Here is an 18,686-nt window from a genome sequence, read left to right on the forward strand (position 1 = left end):
GGATGGACTTTGGGATATCAGAAAGTGAGTTAGTTACTGCAATATTTCTTGTCTGTAATCTATCTTGTCATCATTGTATTTATATGGCTAGTCCAGTTAAGTTTCTGATCAGTGGTAACCTCCAGGATGTTGAGAATGCGGGAATTCAGCCATTGAATATCAAGCATCAGTGGCTAGATTCTGTCTTATTGGGGATGGTTGTTGCCTGACACTTATGTAGTGTGAATTTTATTCGCCACTTGTCAACTTAAACCTGGATATTGTCCAGGTCTTGCACCATTTGAACATGGACTGTTAAGTATCTGAGAAGTCGCGAATTATGCAACATTGTGCAATCGTAAGTGAACATCCCTACTTCTGGCTATGTGATGGAGGGAAGACCATTGATGAAGCAGCTGAAGATGGTTGAGCCTAGGACATTTACCCTGAGGAGCTCCTGCAGAGATGTCCTGGAGCCGAGATGACTGTCTTTGAGCAACCACAACTATCTTCCTTTGTGTCAGGTATGACACCAACCAGCAGAAAATTGTCCCCAATTCCCATTGACCCCAACCCTGAAAAGGCTCCTTGATGTCACACTCCGTTAAATGTGGCCTCGTTGCCTAGGGCAGACACTCGCCTCACCTCTGGAATTCAGCTCTTTCATCCATGTTTGAATGAGGCTGTAATGAGGTCAGAAGCTGAGTAGCCCAGTTGAAACCCAAAGTGAGCGGGTTATTGCTGAGCAAGTTCTGTTTGATAGTATTCAAGAGTTGATGAATGAGGCAGTGATTGGCCAGTTTGGATTTGTCCTGCTTTTTATGCAGAGGGCATACCTGGGCAATTTTCCACACTGTCAGTAGATGCCAGTGTTGTAGCTGTACTGGAACAGATTGTGTTGGGGCCCAATTAGGTTTGGAGCACATCTTCACTACAGAGTGAAATCTAGAGTAGAATATAGTGGAATTTCTGACTAAATTCTTGATGACATAAACTTAGTGGGAATTAATTTAATTTTTTTCAGAGCTACAATAAAAGCTTCTGTTGTTGGTTCACCAACATCAGCAGTCTTGATGCATTTTTAAAAATCAGTTTCTTTAAATCTTTAGAAAGCTAAGACTGCTTCTTACAAAAAAATTTCTCATCAAAATAAGAGAAAAATACAGTAGCTGTTTTTCCTCAAGGCTATCCCTGACTAATTATTTGCAAGCTATGTACTCTCCTCCCTAAAGCTTTCTCCTGTGCTTCTTTCTGTAACAGAATGGCTTTGAACAGCACTTCTTTTTGAGATTGACTGTAACACCACTACCGTTAAATGGAGGCCTGGCTTGCACAGCAAGGTGATTGAGCAGCTTGTGTGGAGTTTGTGCCTTTGTATCGATCCTTATACTTTTCATTCTATGTTTGGAATCGAGTGGGCACCATTCCTTTCACCAGATCAGACTTCACAGTTTTTTTTAAAAAGACGCTCCGAATGAAATTACGTTTGTTGTATTTACATTTTGTATTAAGTCGATAATGTATTGTATACCATGTTTTGTTACTCCTGAGTAATTTGAGAGAGGTAAAGATCAGGAAATGTTAAAATGTTAAAATGGTTACAAGGCTCCCAACTTCTAAAATAGATCTGAAGCCAAACTATTAGCACTGAGTTTGGTGATATGCTATTTCAAGCAGTGCAGTTAGCTGGTGAAAGGTCCTGTCCAGTCTGCATGTGCAGGCTATCTTCTGAATTTTACCTTTTGAACCACGAGACTGTCGTCTTGTTCTTGAATTCTGTTTTACCTAAGCCCGTTGAATTTTTAAAAATTAAAATAAATTATGAACCAGGTAACAAATTAATACAGAACTGGAATACATAAATATTTTGAGAATTGCAATGGTGTTTTTGTATCATATCCAAAGCTTCTGTCCACATTCTTGTTATTTCCCTGTCATTAAAATGTTAGATATGCCCTGAAACAGAATTTTAATTTTCCCACACATTGCATTTTTTTTCTGCTTATTGTATTTTATGTAATACAGAGCTCTTGCTGTTTTTAATTTTAAAAATACAATACGGTAAAGGATATTGTCAGCAATTCATTAGATTTTCTTTTCAAGGCCCAATTTCAATACTGTTTATTATGTTCTAAAAAGCAGACTGCTAAGCCATCAGTACAGCAATGCAACTTGTGCAAAATATGCTGCTGTAATATACGTAAACTGATGTATAGAAACAGAAGAAATTTTAGACCTTTACAGTTTCATAGATTAATGTTGCTTTCCTGTCTTCTCACCACTGGAGAAGAATTTGAATGCGTTATCTGTGACAAATTTATTGGTAAGATATTGAACCAAGTGTTTCTTTGCAACGTATACCCTGATTGTGTTCTATTTATGTAATTAGCATGATATTTTATTCTTATGTAGAAATTATACTGTCCCAGATACTGAAAGCTATCCTTTCAACTGTCTCTCATCCTCTTTCCTTCTATCTCTGTTGCTAACGTAGAAAAACTCTTCATGCTGACTAAAAGAACCTAACGGTATGTGTCACTCATGTTTTAAAAAATAAAATTTAGACGTAACCTGATCCAGGACATGTTTTGCTTTAAACTCATTTAAAAGTATAAGCTCTCAGGAGAAAACAGAAATCAACACTCTGCATTTATGCTCAAGTATGTGAAGTAGTATGCCTGTAAAACCAAGTCAATCATTAATCTTGCCAAGCTTGAGCTACACTAAACTTCTGCAGTAATAATGTATATATAAGACCGTTTTATTACTATAAAGTACATTGTTAACCAATGTAAAAAGATTGGATCACTTATCTGGTCAGAAAAGCACAGCAATTCCTCTTCATTTCCAAAGTGTATTGGACACTCTCAAATTCCTTTTCAGATTGTCGGAATGGCATTCAAATTCAACCAAGTTCTGTTCAGTAATTTTGAGCAGACTGATTGCGCAGATTGTTCACAATAAAAAGCTTGCATTTGATTTCAGAAATGTGACAGTAACAAGACTGAGCATTCTCATCCTGGTTTGGATTCGTTCTGCGTTAAAATGCAGTCTTTCCAGAAGCTCAACTTGTCGTGTTTTAACATATAGCAGTTTTGTTCTCTGCTTCCAACGAACTCACTAATGTTTTCTTGAAACAAATTTGTTTAGTTACTGTTGATTACAGCCATGTAGTTGGAAAAAGATGTATGGTTTAAAAAAACTTTCGAAGTTGCATTTTCTGTAAAACCAAGTTAGTATAAAGCATAAAGAGTAAGAAATAGTTTTAAAAATTGCTATGTTTCAGAAAGAATTAACTTCCATTCTTGGAATTGAAGTTTAGAAGTTACCTTTGAAAAAGGCCAGAATCTTGAGCGAATGATAATCGATGTTGGTTTATTATATTTGTGCTCTTATGTGGAGCACAGCTATCTTCTAGTTAACGAAGTAATTAAAGGTCTTTCTACCACTTGAGTTCATTTGCTTCAACAGTAAGTTGTTTACAATCTGACCCACTTGTGGCAGCTCGAATTGACTGAAGAGTGTCAACTTAGTGGCAAGAAATACTGCTACAGTCAATTTGCCACAGTGTAATTTTTGCAGCCAGTAGTTAATCAACAAATTGTTTGTTGGTTATTAATCAAGCAGCTCATCAGTTTTATGTTGATAGCTATCTTGATGGTGAATGGATGGCAGAATGAGAGAGAAAAGGATGTGGAATGAAAGTCTGGAAAAAAGCCAATGGATGTTGACAATGATAACAACATGAAACCAGGGAAAGGATATTCAATTCAAAAATAAAAACAATCAAAAATAATTGTATCATTCATCCATTTTGGTTATAATGGAGCCTTGATCCAAATAATCAGTTTATCTTCATTACATTTATCGAGAAACCCCAAGTGAGGAGCCAAGTCTGCACAACCAAATTTGAAAGAAGCAAGAAAAGGACACAAATGAAAATAAGTGATTGATGATGTAGTTGAATTTCAAATATCTACCTAGTATGTGGAAGGCAACCAAAGTATTCCACATGGGACGTCAGACAAATAAGCTGAAGAAGCTGACTCTTGATTTCAACACATTATTGTCCATTTGTAATAAAATACTGAAACACTTTGCTTCAAAACTATTTGATGTTTAGGCGCAAAGCCTGTTCTCTGAAAATGATCATTCTGAAGTTGCCTCTATTTTAAGCAAGCAGAATGTAGTTCATTCAGTTCTAGCACAACTATAGTCAGGTTATGGTTTGGATGAAAATTATCTGATGCACATGCTTATTTTGAGTATGTTTGTTCATGCCTTTAGTTTAAAAACATTTTAAAAGCTGTTTGTTTCTTAATTTGAGATGGAACATTAGCATATAATAGTGTGGGGGAATGTCTTTCTGTTTGATATTTGAAGAAAACTTGTGATTGTGTAAATCGCCCAAAAATACAATTCCTTTATCTTTCCTTCTTGCTAGAGGGTTTTAAAGATGAAGTTTGCTATTCTGTAAACGTAGCTAACAGATCTACTCCAAAACATAGCTAAATGATTTGTTTAATCTTCCTGCCAATGTCTTTTAATTTGCAGAAGTCTTACTTGAAGAGTTTTGGCCTTTCACCTTATCATCTTAGTTGAAAAAAAAAACTGTCATTTTATTACTGATTAACTTTTTACTTGTGTGTTTCTTCGATAATTATTCGCAATTACATTATTTGTAGAATGCCTAACCTATTTAAATGCTCCTTAAAAAAATTATGGATTGACCTAGACCATGTTAATCCAAAGATATCATTTAACATAGACATTGTCAATATCCATATATTTTACCTCAATTAAGAGATGTTACATCAAAGTCTTATTTAAGGGCCTTGTAGATGTCATTAAGGGAATTTAATTAATTGATTCAGATGTTTACAGCACAAGGAGGCCCTTAGGCCCATAACCTAGAGGCAATGAAAAGACAAGTAAATATCTGCATACGTCTTAAACGTTACGGCTGACCCAACTATTCTTTCAGGCAGTGAGTTTTAGACTCCCACTACTCTCAGTGAAATAATTTCTGTTCAACTCTCCTTGTAGCCTTCTGCCTCTTACTTTAAGTTTATGGCCCTGGTATTCAGTTCTCTACTTCTGGAAAAGGTACCATCTTATCTACCCTTCTATACCCCTCATTATCTTACACAGCTCTATTGAGTCTCCTTTGCTGTTTCAAAGAAACAATTCTAGCCTATCAAAACTTTCCGCGTAGCTCCGAATCTGCAGCCTAGGCAGCATCCTAGCAAAGTCCTCTGCACCCACCTAGTGCAGTCACAGCCTTCCTATAATGTCGTGATCAGAACTGAAAGCAATGCACTAGTTGTGGGCTAATCTCATGAGAGTTTTATACATTTTCAGCATAAACTTTCTCTTGTAATCTCTGCCTTCTTAGACACCTTGTCTGGCCTGTGACCTTCAGGGATCTATGGATATGCACATGGAGGTCCTTCTGGACTTCAGAACTTTCCAGGGTCCTACTACTCCCAATTAAATTCCTTTCCTCATTAGCCCTCTCTAAGTGCGTTACCTTACATTTTTTCCAGATTAAATTCCATTTCCATTTGTCGCTGTTGCGCCTATCTGACCAGTTCATTGATAACCTCCTGCAGTATGTGTCGATTGTTCTCACTATTCACCACCCTACCAATTTTCCTGTCACTCATAAACTTCTTAATCAGACCTCCTACATCTAAATCAATAATTAATCACCACAAACAGCAAGGGCATCAGCACCAAATCCTATGAAACCCACTGGAAGTTCTGACTTGTAGTCACTGAAACATCCTTCTAACATCACTCTCTGCTTAATTCATCAGCCATTTTTTTTTTAACCCAATGTGCCTCTTTGCTTTGCATGCCATGGGCTCTTACTTCAGTCAGTCTGTCATGATGGCCCTTACCAAAAGTCTTGCAAAATTCCATGTTGACAACATCAAATGCATTACCCTCATCAACACTCCTGTTTCCTCAAAAAGTTGTTAGATTTGTCAGACACAACCTTGTCTTAAGAAATGCATACAGACTGCCCTCGATTAATCCACATCTTTCCAAGTGCGGATATATTCTGTTTCTCAGAACGCTTTCTAATAACTTTTCCTCCACCATGGTTAGACTGACTAGCCTGTAATTTCCTTGTGTATCCTTTTCTTCTTTCTTGAATAAATGACAATGTTGGCAGCTCTCCAGTCCTCTGGCACCTCACCTATGGCCAGAGAGGATTTGAAAATTGCTCCCAGGGCCCCTGATATCTTCTCTCTTCCCTCACACAGCAGCCTGGGATGCATCTCATCTAACCCTGCAGATATTTTCACTTTTAAGGCTGCTGAACCTGTGAGTAACTCCTCTTTCTGTTAATTTCTTTTAATGTTTCACAGACCTCCACCCTGTTGTCTGTACCTGTATTTGTCTTTTCCATTATGAGGACCAACACACAGTATTCACTAAGGATTGTGCCCACATCTTCCTTGTCCACACAGAGATTTCATCCATGGTCCCTAATGGGCCCTACCTTTTCCCGAGTTGCTCTGTTGGTTTTTATATATTCCCTGCACTTTTTTCCTCTTACCAGGGAGTCAGTTCTCTTGAGCCCTCAGTAATCACAAATAGCTTTTTTTGCTTAATTGTTACTCTGAGTTCTTCTACCTGCGGGTTCTGGTCTTGGTCCCATCCCATAGCTTCTCCCTATTGAATCCTGTCCCCACATAAGCATTTTACCTAATTACATGATTATGGTTTTTCAATATTGTCATCAGATGCTTAGGAATTCCTCACTGACATTGCTCAATGCCAATAGCTTCAAACCTGCATATTATCATTTCAGTTCATAGCAAAGTAGCTGTTGCCACGTTGTTGCTCACTATGGGCCTTAATATTCCACAAAATCTACTTCTCAAGGATATTTAACTATTTTAATTATCTGTTATAAACTGAAGTGGAATATCCTTTCAAGAAAATGAAAAGTCTGTATTTGAGACCGAACTAAGTAGCAGTGTCTTTGAGACCTAAGTAAAGATATGCATTATTGAGCTGCACAAGTCAAAAGATCTTTCACCTTTACTGTAAATCAGTCTCCGTTGGAGAAGCATTTCGAGATGTCATAGTGTTTTCACTTTTGGGCAGTGATGGAAGTTTGGGTAGGAATTGGCACAGTTTGCACGCAGCAGAGTGCGGTTGGTATTTTCTGACACAATTTCCTTATTCTTCTTAATGTACCAACTTAAAGTTCGTTCTTAGGGTTCTGATGCTTGTTTAAAATACCTGAGTCAAGTGTCTATTCTTTGAATGTGAACCTGCCCAGTGATTCTTATTCGACTCTAATTGCCTTTACAGAGCCCTTATTTTCTCTTGCCCACCCGATATGTGTACCTTTTGCCCAGCACTTATAAGTGAGAAACCTGGCTGACCCTTTACTCCTCCAGTCCAAGTTGCTTAGCACATGAGGATAAAATCTAAGGCTAGCCTGGTTTGAATGCTTTACTGTTATACCACTCGTATATCTACATAAAAGAATTATGATGTACAAAAGCATGGGTTGAGTTTTCTGTGGAAAAATTTCAGCATTCACACTATTCTTTCAGTGTCTTACCAAGACTACTATATATTTGCTCGTGTGGTCTGATGGCTTATGTAATAAAAGTGACTTTGTAATTGACTCAATTCTAATTCGACTGGAATTTCAATTATATTACATTCACAGATCAGCTTTGATTCAGCTTTTGAAGTGAGACAAAATTGATCTTCTTAAAGACCCTTACAGATTGTCTTCCCTGTCTTACTTCATTGTTTTTCTAACTGAACTGTGATATTTAACTAATTCAAAAATTTCTACAATTTTTAATGATCCCTTGTTGATAACTTTACCGATTACTTTGGCCTGAAGGAACAGAAAAAGATATTCATGTGCTTTGGCCTTGAAGAGGAAGCAAGATATATTACAGAAAGATGATTCCCCCTTATGTTTTGCTGTTCTGAAACAAACTACATTTGAGAATTTGCTTCACGTTTCTTATTTCTAATTCTCAAGGGTAGCTTATCTGCTACTGTAAAGGATCTTGATTTTCTTTCTTGTAGAATGAAGAAAGACAGCCTGTGTCACCATGTGCTTCTGTCACCCAATCACCTGTCAATATGGGTAAGAGGCAGCTAATTGTAAAAAGAAATTGTAACATGCTCCATCTGTGTTATTTGTTTGTGCATATTGTATTTCTCTAGGTGATGACATGAAATGTTTATTTGACCTTTTATCAAAGAATGAAATAATGTTCTTTTGCTTTCATGGTAAATATTAATTCTGGGGTCAGATTTCAATGATGTGATGAAATTTTGCAGTCAGCAAAAATATGGCATGGGGTGGCTTTTAAAATGTGCAATGGATCTGATGTGGCTCATGTTCAGAAAGCACTGAATCCTCTCCAATAACGTAATCACAAACCTCTACCTTTGGAAATTCACAACAGCTGGTTAAACTCCTCCAAATAGAAAGTAGGCGAAATGGCACTGTACTGATGGAAGTTTACAAATTTAGATTTTCCCAATGGCTTCCTGAGGGAAAGTATATATAACAAATAAGTATATAACAAATAGATTTCCATTCTTAATCTGCGATGAATTTGCTTTTTTGAATTTGGGCTCAAATTACTGTACTGTAATTTATATCAATATTTTTGGCTTAAAGGAAAGTCAGATCAGCCCTGACCTTTGTCATATCCCATGTTTCTTGCAAATGATTTAAGGGTCACGTTCACCTGTTATTCCTGATCAAGTGAAGATTCCTTCTGTCAAAAAGCCTGCACAACTTCCTGTTTTGAGTCACCAATGGAGAAAAAAAACAGCCTTGATGTATGACGTTGTACCTATGGAGCAGCATACCAGAATTTACTGCCTTCTGGACAGAAGGAGAGGAAAACATTGTACAATCAGCTTTCAGACTAGGTCCCAAATAGCTGCAGACTTTACAAACCTTGCTATGTTTAACCTATTCCACAAAATAGTCTCCTGTTATATTCCCAACTCTCATCATTACATAAAAACAATAACACTTGAAAATGTTTGACATATAAATCAAAACGAGCAAATGCACAACAGGTTTGTCGACATTTGGAGGAAACAAGTTAACATTTTGAATGCAGAAAAAGGTGTGTTAGCAGTGAAATCAAAAAAACCTATCTTTTCACCATTGTGAGATAACACAGTGTAGAGCTGGATGAACACAGCAGGCCAAGCAGCATCAGAGGAGCAGGAAAGCTGACGTTTCGGGTCAAGACCCTTCTTCAGAAATGGGGGAGGGGAAGGGGAAGGGGAAGGGGATTCTGAAATAGAGGGGGAGGCGGATAGAAGATGGATAAACGAGAAGATAGGTGGAGAGGAGACAGACAGGTCAAAAAGGCGGGGTTGGAGCCAGTGAAGGTGAATGTAGGTGGGGAGTTAGGGAGGGGATAGGTCCGTCCAGGGAGGACAGACAGGTCAAGGAGGCGGGATGAGGTTAGTGGGTAGGAGATGGGGTGGGGCTTATGGTGGGAGGAATGGTTAGGGAGGCGGGGACTAGCTGGGCTGGTTTTGGGATGCGGTCGTGGGAGGGGAGATTTTGAAGCTTGTGAAGTCCACATTGATACCCTTGGGCTGCAGGTTTCCCAAGCGAAATATGAGATGCTGTTCCTGCAGCTTTCGGGTGGCGTCATTGTGGCAATGCAGGAGGCCCAGGATGGACATGTCGTCCAAGGAGTAGGAGGGGGAGTTGAAATGGTTTGCGACTGGGAGGTGTAGTTGCTTGTTGCGAACTGAGCATAGGTGTTCCGCAAAGCGGTCCCCAAGCCTCTGCTTGGTTTCCCCGATCTAGAGGAGGCCACAACGGGAACAGCGGAAACCATCCTTTCTGCACCAGATCATTTTCCACTATCTTAATATTGCAGCATGATTGTATTGTTAATTTGATTTTTGCCCATTTTAATATTTGTTTTTCTCATTTCTATCTCTGTTTCTTGCTTCTACTGCTTGTTTATTAACTCTTTGCTGAAACTGGCCATTAAATTCTGCTCATTTTTACGTTCTTATCTCCGGCTGCAGTCCAGTCTGTTCCTCCTTATCCTGGTTCTTCTCCCCACTCTTACAAACAGCCCACACATACTCAGCGGCTTGAGAATTTCCTATTGAGAGCGACCATAAGAGATGAGATGATAAAAGGTATGTTGGACATGAAAGTGGAATGTAACATTATCCAATTATGGCATTAGAACCAGGGTTTATCAACAATGATTTGTCACTGAAGTGTTTATCTTTATGTAGCTGTACAATATTTATAATATACTACCAGTATCTTACAAGGAAGATAGGCATTGACAAGAAAAGATGCTGAAAGCAAACACTCACTTTGTTTCTTTTTAGTGTCGCCTCAATTTTAGTGTTTAAAAAAATAGCATGATAAAAATTGAGTTTAAACTTGAAATAATGTATTAATAGTTAGTCTGGCTGTAAGATTTGAATCTGACAGTCACAGGACTTTTTATTATTTATAGTTATAAGTGTTTATCTTAATATAAGCAACAAGTACTCAATGTTTATTGGTGTTCTAAAATGTCTTCCCCTTTTATGAATATGTCGAAACAATTGGCAGCATGCTTTGAGCTGTGTAAACCTCAAATTTTCAAATTTCCTTCCTAAATCTCTCCACTTCCCTCCTTTTCCTTTCAAGATCCTTCTATAAATCTATCTCTTCTGCCAAGCTTTGAACCATGGCTGTTCGTATCACCTTCGTGACCTCAGTATCCAACATTCTCAAAATGCCTCTGAAGTGTCTGGGCATTTTTTTTATGTTCAAGACACTATAAAAATTCAAGCTAGTTAGATGAATATGTCAACTTGACAATTTTGATGGCTTAGTACAGCTTTATGAATCAAACAGGCTAAGATTATGTGCATCGGATCCCCAGGCTATGCTGATCTCAGCAGATCTCTGAAGGCAAAGTGGATAGTACATCGGACATCAGTGTACCAGATCGGGGAAGGGAAATAGTCTCATATTCTGCTTCAGGTCTTTACTTATTTGATAATCCCTGCTGAAAATGAATCTTTATGGATGTCAGAATTTAAAAAGTGTTAGACAGATGACCCACCTACAATCTATCCACTTTTTGCTGATTCATGCTAATGATTCCTTGGGTGATGTACAAGGAATTTGGCATAGTGAAACTGTGCCACTTTGAGCAGCTAAGTGTCTTCCAGAAAGACAACATTGAAGAAAAGAAGTAGAAGCCACTTTGTACATTTATTCTAATTATTCAGCACACAACTTTCTTTTCTGATTGACTCTTAATTACTTGATTTATCAAGAATAAAGTGGTCTCAGCTGATGTGTAGGGATTGTATCTTACCACGAGATGTTATTCCACTAAATCATAAATAAGGTTGTAACAAAAAAAGTGCAATAATGATGCTAACATATGACAGGAATGTTCCTGTCACAATATGTTCTGATGCAAAATTTGTCTTCTATATCTTTAGATGGAAATTCTTCCACCCCCCCTGTTCCCCCTAGCCAGGACTCTGGGGACACCTTGACATTGCAGAACCAGAAGCAATGTGACGATGAACAGAGAATCTTGCAGCAGCTACGGAAGGTTATCTAGTTGTTCTTTTGCTCATCAAAACAGAAGCGTTGTTGCATAGACTGAGTGTTTAAAAAAAAGTCCATGAAGAATGTATTAAATGTACTACTTGTAGAACGTGAAGTTACTAACTTGCTGTATCTTTATTCTGTGGCAACATCTTGAAATTATTTTACCAATCAGTGTACGGAATTGTTACAATTCAGAAGAAGGCAATTCTGCCCATTATGTCTGCTAGGGCTTTCCGAATTAGCAACTCATCTCATGCCATTTCCCACCCTCTTCCTTGTAACTTTGTATGTTCTTCATTTTCAGAAAACAACCTAATTACTTTTTTACTGCCTCAATTGAACTTGCCTCCACCCCACTCTTAAGCTGTGCATTTCAGTCTTTAACTGCACATTGTGTGAAAATTTTTTGCCTAATGTCACCGTTCGCTGATTACTTAAAATCTGTGCCCTGTAAATCTCATTTCTTTCATACATGACAACAGTTTCTCCTATCTATTTTGTCCAGACCCTTCAGAATTTGAGGCCCCTATCAAATCAGTCTGCGTTTTTCAAGAAAAACAGTCTCAACTTTGCCCGTGTACTTAGCAAACTAAAGTTCCCTATCCCTGGAATCATTCTTATGAATCGTTTCTATACCCTCTCAATGTCTTCACATCTTTCCAAATGTACGACGCTCAGAACTGAATGCAGTAGTCCTGCTGAGGCCGAGATAATGTTGTACTGTATGCTGCTTCTAATATAGCCCATGCTACTGTATACTTTCTCAACCTGTCCTGCCACCTTCAGTGGCTTGTTCACATATACACCTAGTTTTGTCCTTGCACCATATTTATAGTTGTACTCTTTATTTTACATTGTCTCACCATGTTCTTTCTATCAAAATGAATCATTTCATCTTTCTCCACATTGAACTCTATCTGTTACATATCCACCTCTTCCACTAACTTGTCAATGTCCGTTTGAAGTTCTGTGCTATGCTCTTCACAGTTCACAAAATTGTCAAGTTTTCTATCATACTCAAATTTTTCATTTGTGCACAATACACCAAGGTCTCAGTCACCAATATATATGAAGAGCAAGAGACTTATCACTGATCCTGGGGATTTCCACTATGAAGTGAAAGACACTCATGAACTTCTGCTCTCTATTTCCTGTCATTCAACCAGTTTTGTATCTACATTGCTACTGTTGTATTTTATTTCATGAACTATAACTTTGCTCACACATCTGCTGTGTAACACTGTATCACATACCTTTGGAAATTCACGTATGTCACATCAACCTTCTCTGCGATCTCAAAAAACTCCAAATTATTCAAACGCAATTTTCCCTTAACAAATCAGTGTCCATTTCCTTAATTAACCAAATTTGTCCTTGTGACTACTAATTGTGTCTAAAATTATTGTTTCTGCAAGTTTTGCCCCCACTGAAGTTAAACTGACTGGCCTACAGGTGCTTAGCTTATCTTTACATCCTTATTTGAACAAGAGGTCAAACATGTGCAATTCTCCAGCACTACTCCCCAGTGTAAAGAAGACTGGAAAATAATGGCCAGTACTACCACAAGTTCCATTCTCACTTTCCTCAGTCTCTTTGGATGCCCCTTATCTGGTCCTAGTATCTTATACATTTTTAAGCACAGGCAATCTGCCCAATACTTCCTTATCAATTTTAAATTTTCCAAATGTCTTAACTACTTTCTTTTTCACCATGAACTTCACATTATCTTCTTCCTTTGTAAAGGCAGATGCAGATTACTCATTTAATTCCTCCAGTGTCAACATAATTCTTCACACTCTTGAGATTATCCAGCAGATATTGTCCAGTTGCAGAATTACATCTAATGTTTTACATTACTAAGTTTTGCACATGCTGTACTCCCGAACCAACATTGCTGTTTTTCCTGAACACCTTGTATTCAGGAATATTTAGTTCCCAAGCCTACCATTCTTTGATCCAGGTTTCTGTTATAACCATAACATCCTATTTTGACATGGCAATCATTCGTAAGATTAGAAACTCACCAATTTTTCCTCTCCACTCTCCATAAATTCTGTTTTGAATTCATCCACAAGTTCAAGATCTGAAAGGTCAATTCTTCATCTAGCTGTCCCCTCCACTGCCAATAAACATATTTGTCTGTCACCAACTAGTTATATATTTCTCACCGGTTGACTTTTCAGAACATTGAAACACGGTTAAAGATTTCTCTCCCAAGTGATCTTGGAACAGCGCTAACAGATGGTGTTGTCCTCTGTCATCTGGCTAATCATGTGAGACCACGGTCTGTGCCCAGTATACATGTGCCATCTCCAGCTGTGGTGAGTATTCTGAGTTTTGATGCTATTAAAAATTGCAATGTTAATGCTGAACATTTCCCTTTTGGGAAGGATGTGTGTAATACTTGCAACCTGACACTGGTATCATTGATAAGTGATTTTTTTGTTATTCATATCGCCAGCTAGGCCAGCATTTATTCCCTAATTGCCTTGAAGTAGATTGTGATGTCCGTCTCTTTGAACAGCTGCAATCCATGTGGTGTATGAACATAGAAACAGAGTAGGCCATTCAGCCTGTCAAGCCTGTTCCGACATTTCACGTGGTCACGGTTGATAAAACATTTTAAATATGTTATTGTCAAAACCCTTTTAGGCATTGATAATCAAATATTTATCAATCTCTACTTTAAATACACTGACAGATTGAGCTTCTACAGCCTCTGGCTCAGAGAATTCCAATTCAACTCTTTGTCCAAGTTTGAACCAAAGCTGTAATAAGCTGAGTGGGCCTGGCAGATCACAGTCTTGCCTTCAGTGAGAATGCTGAATGCTGAACAGGTGCTTCCCTTTGAGTAAAAAGAATTTCTCCTCATCTTAATCCACAATAACATCCCCCTTAGTTTTAAATTGAAGCTCCTGATTCTTAACTCTCCAGTCAGGGGAAATATCTGCATTCGCTTTTGAAATATTTTGAAGGTTTCAATGAGATCACCTCTTGCCCTTTGAAACTGTAGAGAATACTCGCCTAGTTTGCTCACTGTCTCTTTATAGGGGGATGCCATCATCCCGGGAACAAGTCTTGACTGCCCTGTACTCAAAAAAAAAAGGACAAATCCAACCAGGCCCATTACCTTCCCATCAGTCTCCTCTCGCTGAGTATTGGAATGATGGAAGGTGTTATAAACGGCGCGATCAAGCACCCGTTCAGCATTTAGCATTAACCTTCTCACTGAAGGCAAGTTTGTGGTCCTCCAGGCCCACTCAGCTTATTACAGCTTTAATTCAAACGTGGAAAAAAGAGCTGAATTCTCTAGGTGAGATGAGGTGAGAGAGACAGCCCTTAACGTCAAGGCAGCATTCAGCCGAGAATGGCATCACAGAGCCCTAGTTATATTGGAATCAGTGGGGCCCAGGACAAACTTCACTGGTTGGAGTCATACTTGCTACAGAGGAAGAGGTTGTGGTTGTTGAAGGTCAGGCATCTCAGTTCCAGGACATCTCTGCAGGAAAAGCTCAGCAGGTCTGGCAGGATATGCAGACAGAAATCATGTGAGATCAGATTCCTCAGAATCTGAGGAAGGATCACTGGACCCGAAATGTTAACTTTGATTTCTCTCCACCTATGCTGCCAGACTTGCGGAGCTTTTCCAGCAATTTCTGGTTTTGTCTCTGATTTACAGCATTCGCAATTCTTTCGGTTTTTATTTAAATCTCATTTCTGCATGAGTTCTTCAGGGTAGTGTCCTAGATCCAAGCATTTTCAGCTGCTTCGTCAATGATCTTCCTTCTATCATAAAGCCAGAGTGGGGCTGTTCGCCGATGACTGCATGATGTTCAGTGCCGTTTGTGATTCCACAGATACTGAAGTGGTCCAAGTTCAGATGCAACAAGATCTGGATGATTTCCAGGCTTGGGCTGACATGTGGCAACTAACATTCACACCACTCAAATGCCAGGCAATGACCATCTCCAATACTCCAACATTCTGTGCGCCAACTCTTGACATTCTGTGGTGTTACCATCGCTGAATTCCCACTATCAACTTCCTGGGAATTACCATTGACTACAAACTCAACTGGACTCACCACATAAATACAGTGACTACAAAAACAGGTCAGAGACTAGGAATACAGTGGTCAGCAACTCACCTCTGCCTCCCCAAAACCTGTCCACCATCTACAAGGCACAAGTCAGGAGTGTAACAGAATACTCCCCACTTCCCTGAATTATTGCAGCTCCAAAAACACTCACGAAATTTGACATCATCCAGGACAAAGCAGCTGCTTGATTGGCGTCACATCCACAACCATCACTCCCTCTACCACTGATGCTCAGTTGCAGCCGTGTCTATTTTCTACAAGATGCACTGCAGAAATTCACCAGAGATTCTCTCACAGCACCTTCCAAACTAATGTCTGCATCCATCTAGAAGGACAAGAGTAGCGGAAAGAGGGAACACTACCACTTGCAAGTTCCCCTCCAAACCACTCACCATCCTTATTTGGAAATATATCACCATTCCTTCACTGTTGCTGGGTCAAAAACCTGGAATTCCATCCCTGAGGGCATGTGGACTGCAGCAGTTCAAGAAAGCAACTCAGCACCACCACCTCAAGGGCATTGAGGGACGTGCAATACACGTTAGCCAGCCAGTGACACCCATGGTCTATGAGTGAAGGAAAAAAATACTATTTCTCCAGATTCATTTTCTGAGGGAGCTAATTCATTTTGACCTCTCTCTTCCTTTTTATATATTTAAAGATGTCTTGTCAGTTTTTATATTCTTCACTAGTTTTTGCCCTGGTAGTTTATTTTTACTCTCTTTATTTACCTCCACCAAAATGGACTGTATGTCATCCGAGCTAGGATCATCTCTCACAACTGTCCTCATTTCATCTCTTACTAACAGTTCTGTCCCATCGACTTTTCCTTCCCTCTTGTCTTTCAAAAAGGTCAAATATCCCTGAATGTTAAGTTCCCAGTTCTGATCTCCTTGTAACTATTTCTTTATAATGGCTACATCGATTTACCTCCATTTGTGCCATCTGTTTGTCCCCCTTATTATTCCAAATGTTTTGTACATCAAGGTGGAAAGCATTTAGGATTACCTTTTCACCATTTCTAATCCTCATAACTTTTCTTTGTACTGTAGCCTTGTTTGCCTCTCGCCCTTAATTATCGTGTCTACTGGTTTTGAATTTTATTATTTTTTTATTTCCATCATTATTTCTCTTTTCCTTGTCTCCCTTCTTGGATTCCCAACTCCCTGCTATTCTACACTAAACCTGACCCAAGCACTCCTCCAAATACTTGCTGTGGGATATCAGTCTCGGTTGTGCCCAGGTGTAACCTATCCAATTTGTTCTGGTCTCCCCTTCCCCCAAAACCGATCCTAATGTCCCATGAATTTGAAACCCTCCCACTTGCACCATCTTTCCAGCCATGTACTCAACAGATATACTCTGGTATTTCTATTCTGACTAGTTGAGTACCTACTTTTTAACACACTTCCTTACTCTCTATATTTGGCTTTAGGACCTCATTCCTTTTTTTTTGTCTATGTCATTGCTACTGATGTATACCATGACCACTGGCTGTTCACCCTCCCACTCCAGAATGTCCTGTAGCCATACTAGCTGGTGTACTTATTCTATGCAATTTTTCTTCTTCTGACCTTCTGTGCTTAAAAGTTAAATCCTGGATTCCCAGTGACCCAACAGCTAAATGCACCTTACCAAAACAAAAAGATCAGAAAAATACAAAACTTGCCAGGTCTATGTTGAATACATTGGTCAAGGACGAATAGGATAGAGGGAGATCAGCTTTTGTGCACCAGGTAACTCCTATTGAAGAGAATTAGTATTTGGATTGTGTGTTGATTTCCAAATAGGAAGAAGCTCATTTGTGTGATCAAATATCCAGTTCATACTTTTGCTAGTTATGTATGGATAGTTAGATAATGTGTCAGAATGATTTCTAGTACCTATGAAGTCATGCGTGCATGTTGAACGAGGTAAAAGGAAGTTTTTCAAAATCTGTGCAGTAGCTTCATTGCAGTCAATAGATTTTCCCTCATTTTAAGTCATGCTCTTTGTTGAAGTTAATGCATCAGTTGTACTGATTTCAGTCCCTAGCATCATATTTTCAGAAGGTAACATTCAGTTATTTTAATAAAGCTAAGTTTAATTTAACTTCAGTTGCTAATATTGAGTCTATTGCTTTTTTATCCAAAGGCCCCTTTTCTGGTCATTTTTAAAATAATTCCTATTCTAAATTATTCCTATTTTAGAGAATTTCTAGTGAAAACACAGGAATGTAGGAATTAGGTGTGGGAGTCAGCAATTCAGCCTTTCGAGTCCACTCAGCCATTTAGCATGATCATGGGTGATCTTATACTGTTGTCAACTCCAGTTTCTTGCCTGCTTCCCATAGCCCTTTATCCCACTTTTCATCAGAAACATCTATTTCTTTCTTGAATCTGTTGATTGATTCTGCCTCCACTGCATACTGGGACAATGAATTCCACAGATTTAGAACCCTCTGATACAAGTTGTTTCTTCTCAGTTTTGAACCTACCGCCTCTCACTCAATATCTATGACCTCTTGTTCTAGATGGTCCTACAAGGGGAGCATCTGTTCAGTTTCCACCTTATCAATCCCCTTTATCATTTTATATACGCAAGTAAGAAACCCCCGCATTCTTGTGAACTCCAGCGAGTACAAACCCAAGCTTTTCAACTGCTCCTCATGTGACAGTCCTTTCATCCCTGGAATAAACCTGGCGAACCTCCTTTGAATTGCCTCCAGTGCCACCACTTCCTTCCTCAAGTAAGGAGACCAAAACTGGACACAATACTCCAGGTATGGCCTTACCAATGCCTCATATAATTGTAACAACACTACTTTTATAATCCAGTCCTTTTGCAACAAATGCCAAGATTCCATTTGCCTTTCTTGTTATATGCTGCACCTACATAACTTCTTCCTGCGATTCCTGTACAAAGATGCCCATATTCCTCTGTACTGACGCATTTTGAATCTGCTTCCCATTTAAACAATAATAACTTGCCCTTTTAATTTTACAGCCAAAATTG

The 18,686-nt window shown here is 38.8% G+C and overlaps 1 protein-coding gene across 1 annotated transcript in view; it reads left to right on the forward strand.

The window, feature by feature from the left end:
- Positions 1–15,830, forward strand: part of LOC109938889 (DISP complex protein LRCH3-like) — a 145,296-nt gene extending 129,466 nt beyond the window's left edge. Inside the window, exons 15-19 of the mRNA XM_048604799.1 lie at positions 8,053–8,113; positions 10,045–10,161; positions 11,479–11,594; positions 13,777–13,914; positions 15,451–15,830. Coding sequence (XP_048460756.1) covers positions 8,053–8,113; positions 10,045–10,161; positions 11,479–11,594; positions 13,777–13,914; positions 15,451–15,525 — 507 coding nt within the window. The 3' untranslated portion in view covers positions 15,526–15,830. The remainder of the gene's footprint in view (positions 1–8,052; positions 8,114–10,044; positions 10,162–11,478; positions 11,595–13,776; positions 13,915–15,450) is intronic.
- The last annotated feature ends 2,856 nt before the right edge of the window (positions 15,831–18,686 follow it).

This window comes from Rhincodon typus, chromosome 13 (genome assembly GCF_021869965.1).
Source record: "Rhincodon typus isolate 14 chromosome 13, sRhiTyp1.1, whole genome shotgun sequence".
In the NCBI taxonomy this organism is placed as follows: Eukaryota; Metazoa; Chordata; class Chondrichthyes; order Orectolobiformes; family Rhincodontidae; genus Rhincodon; species Rhincodon typus.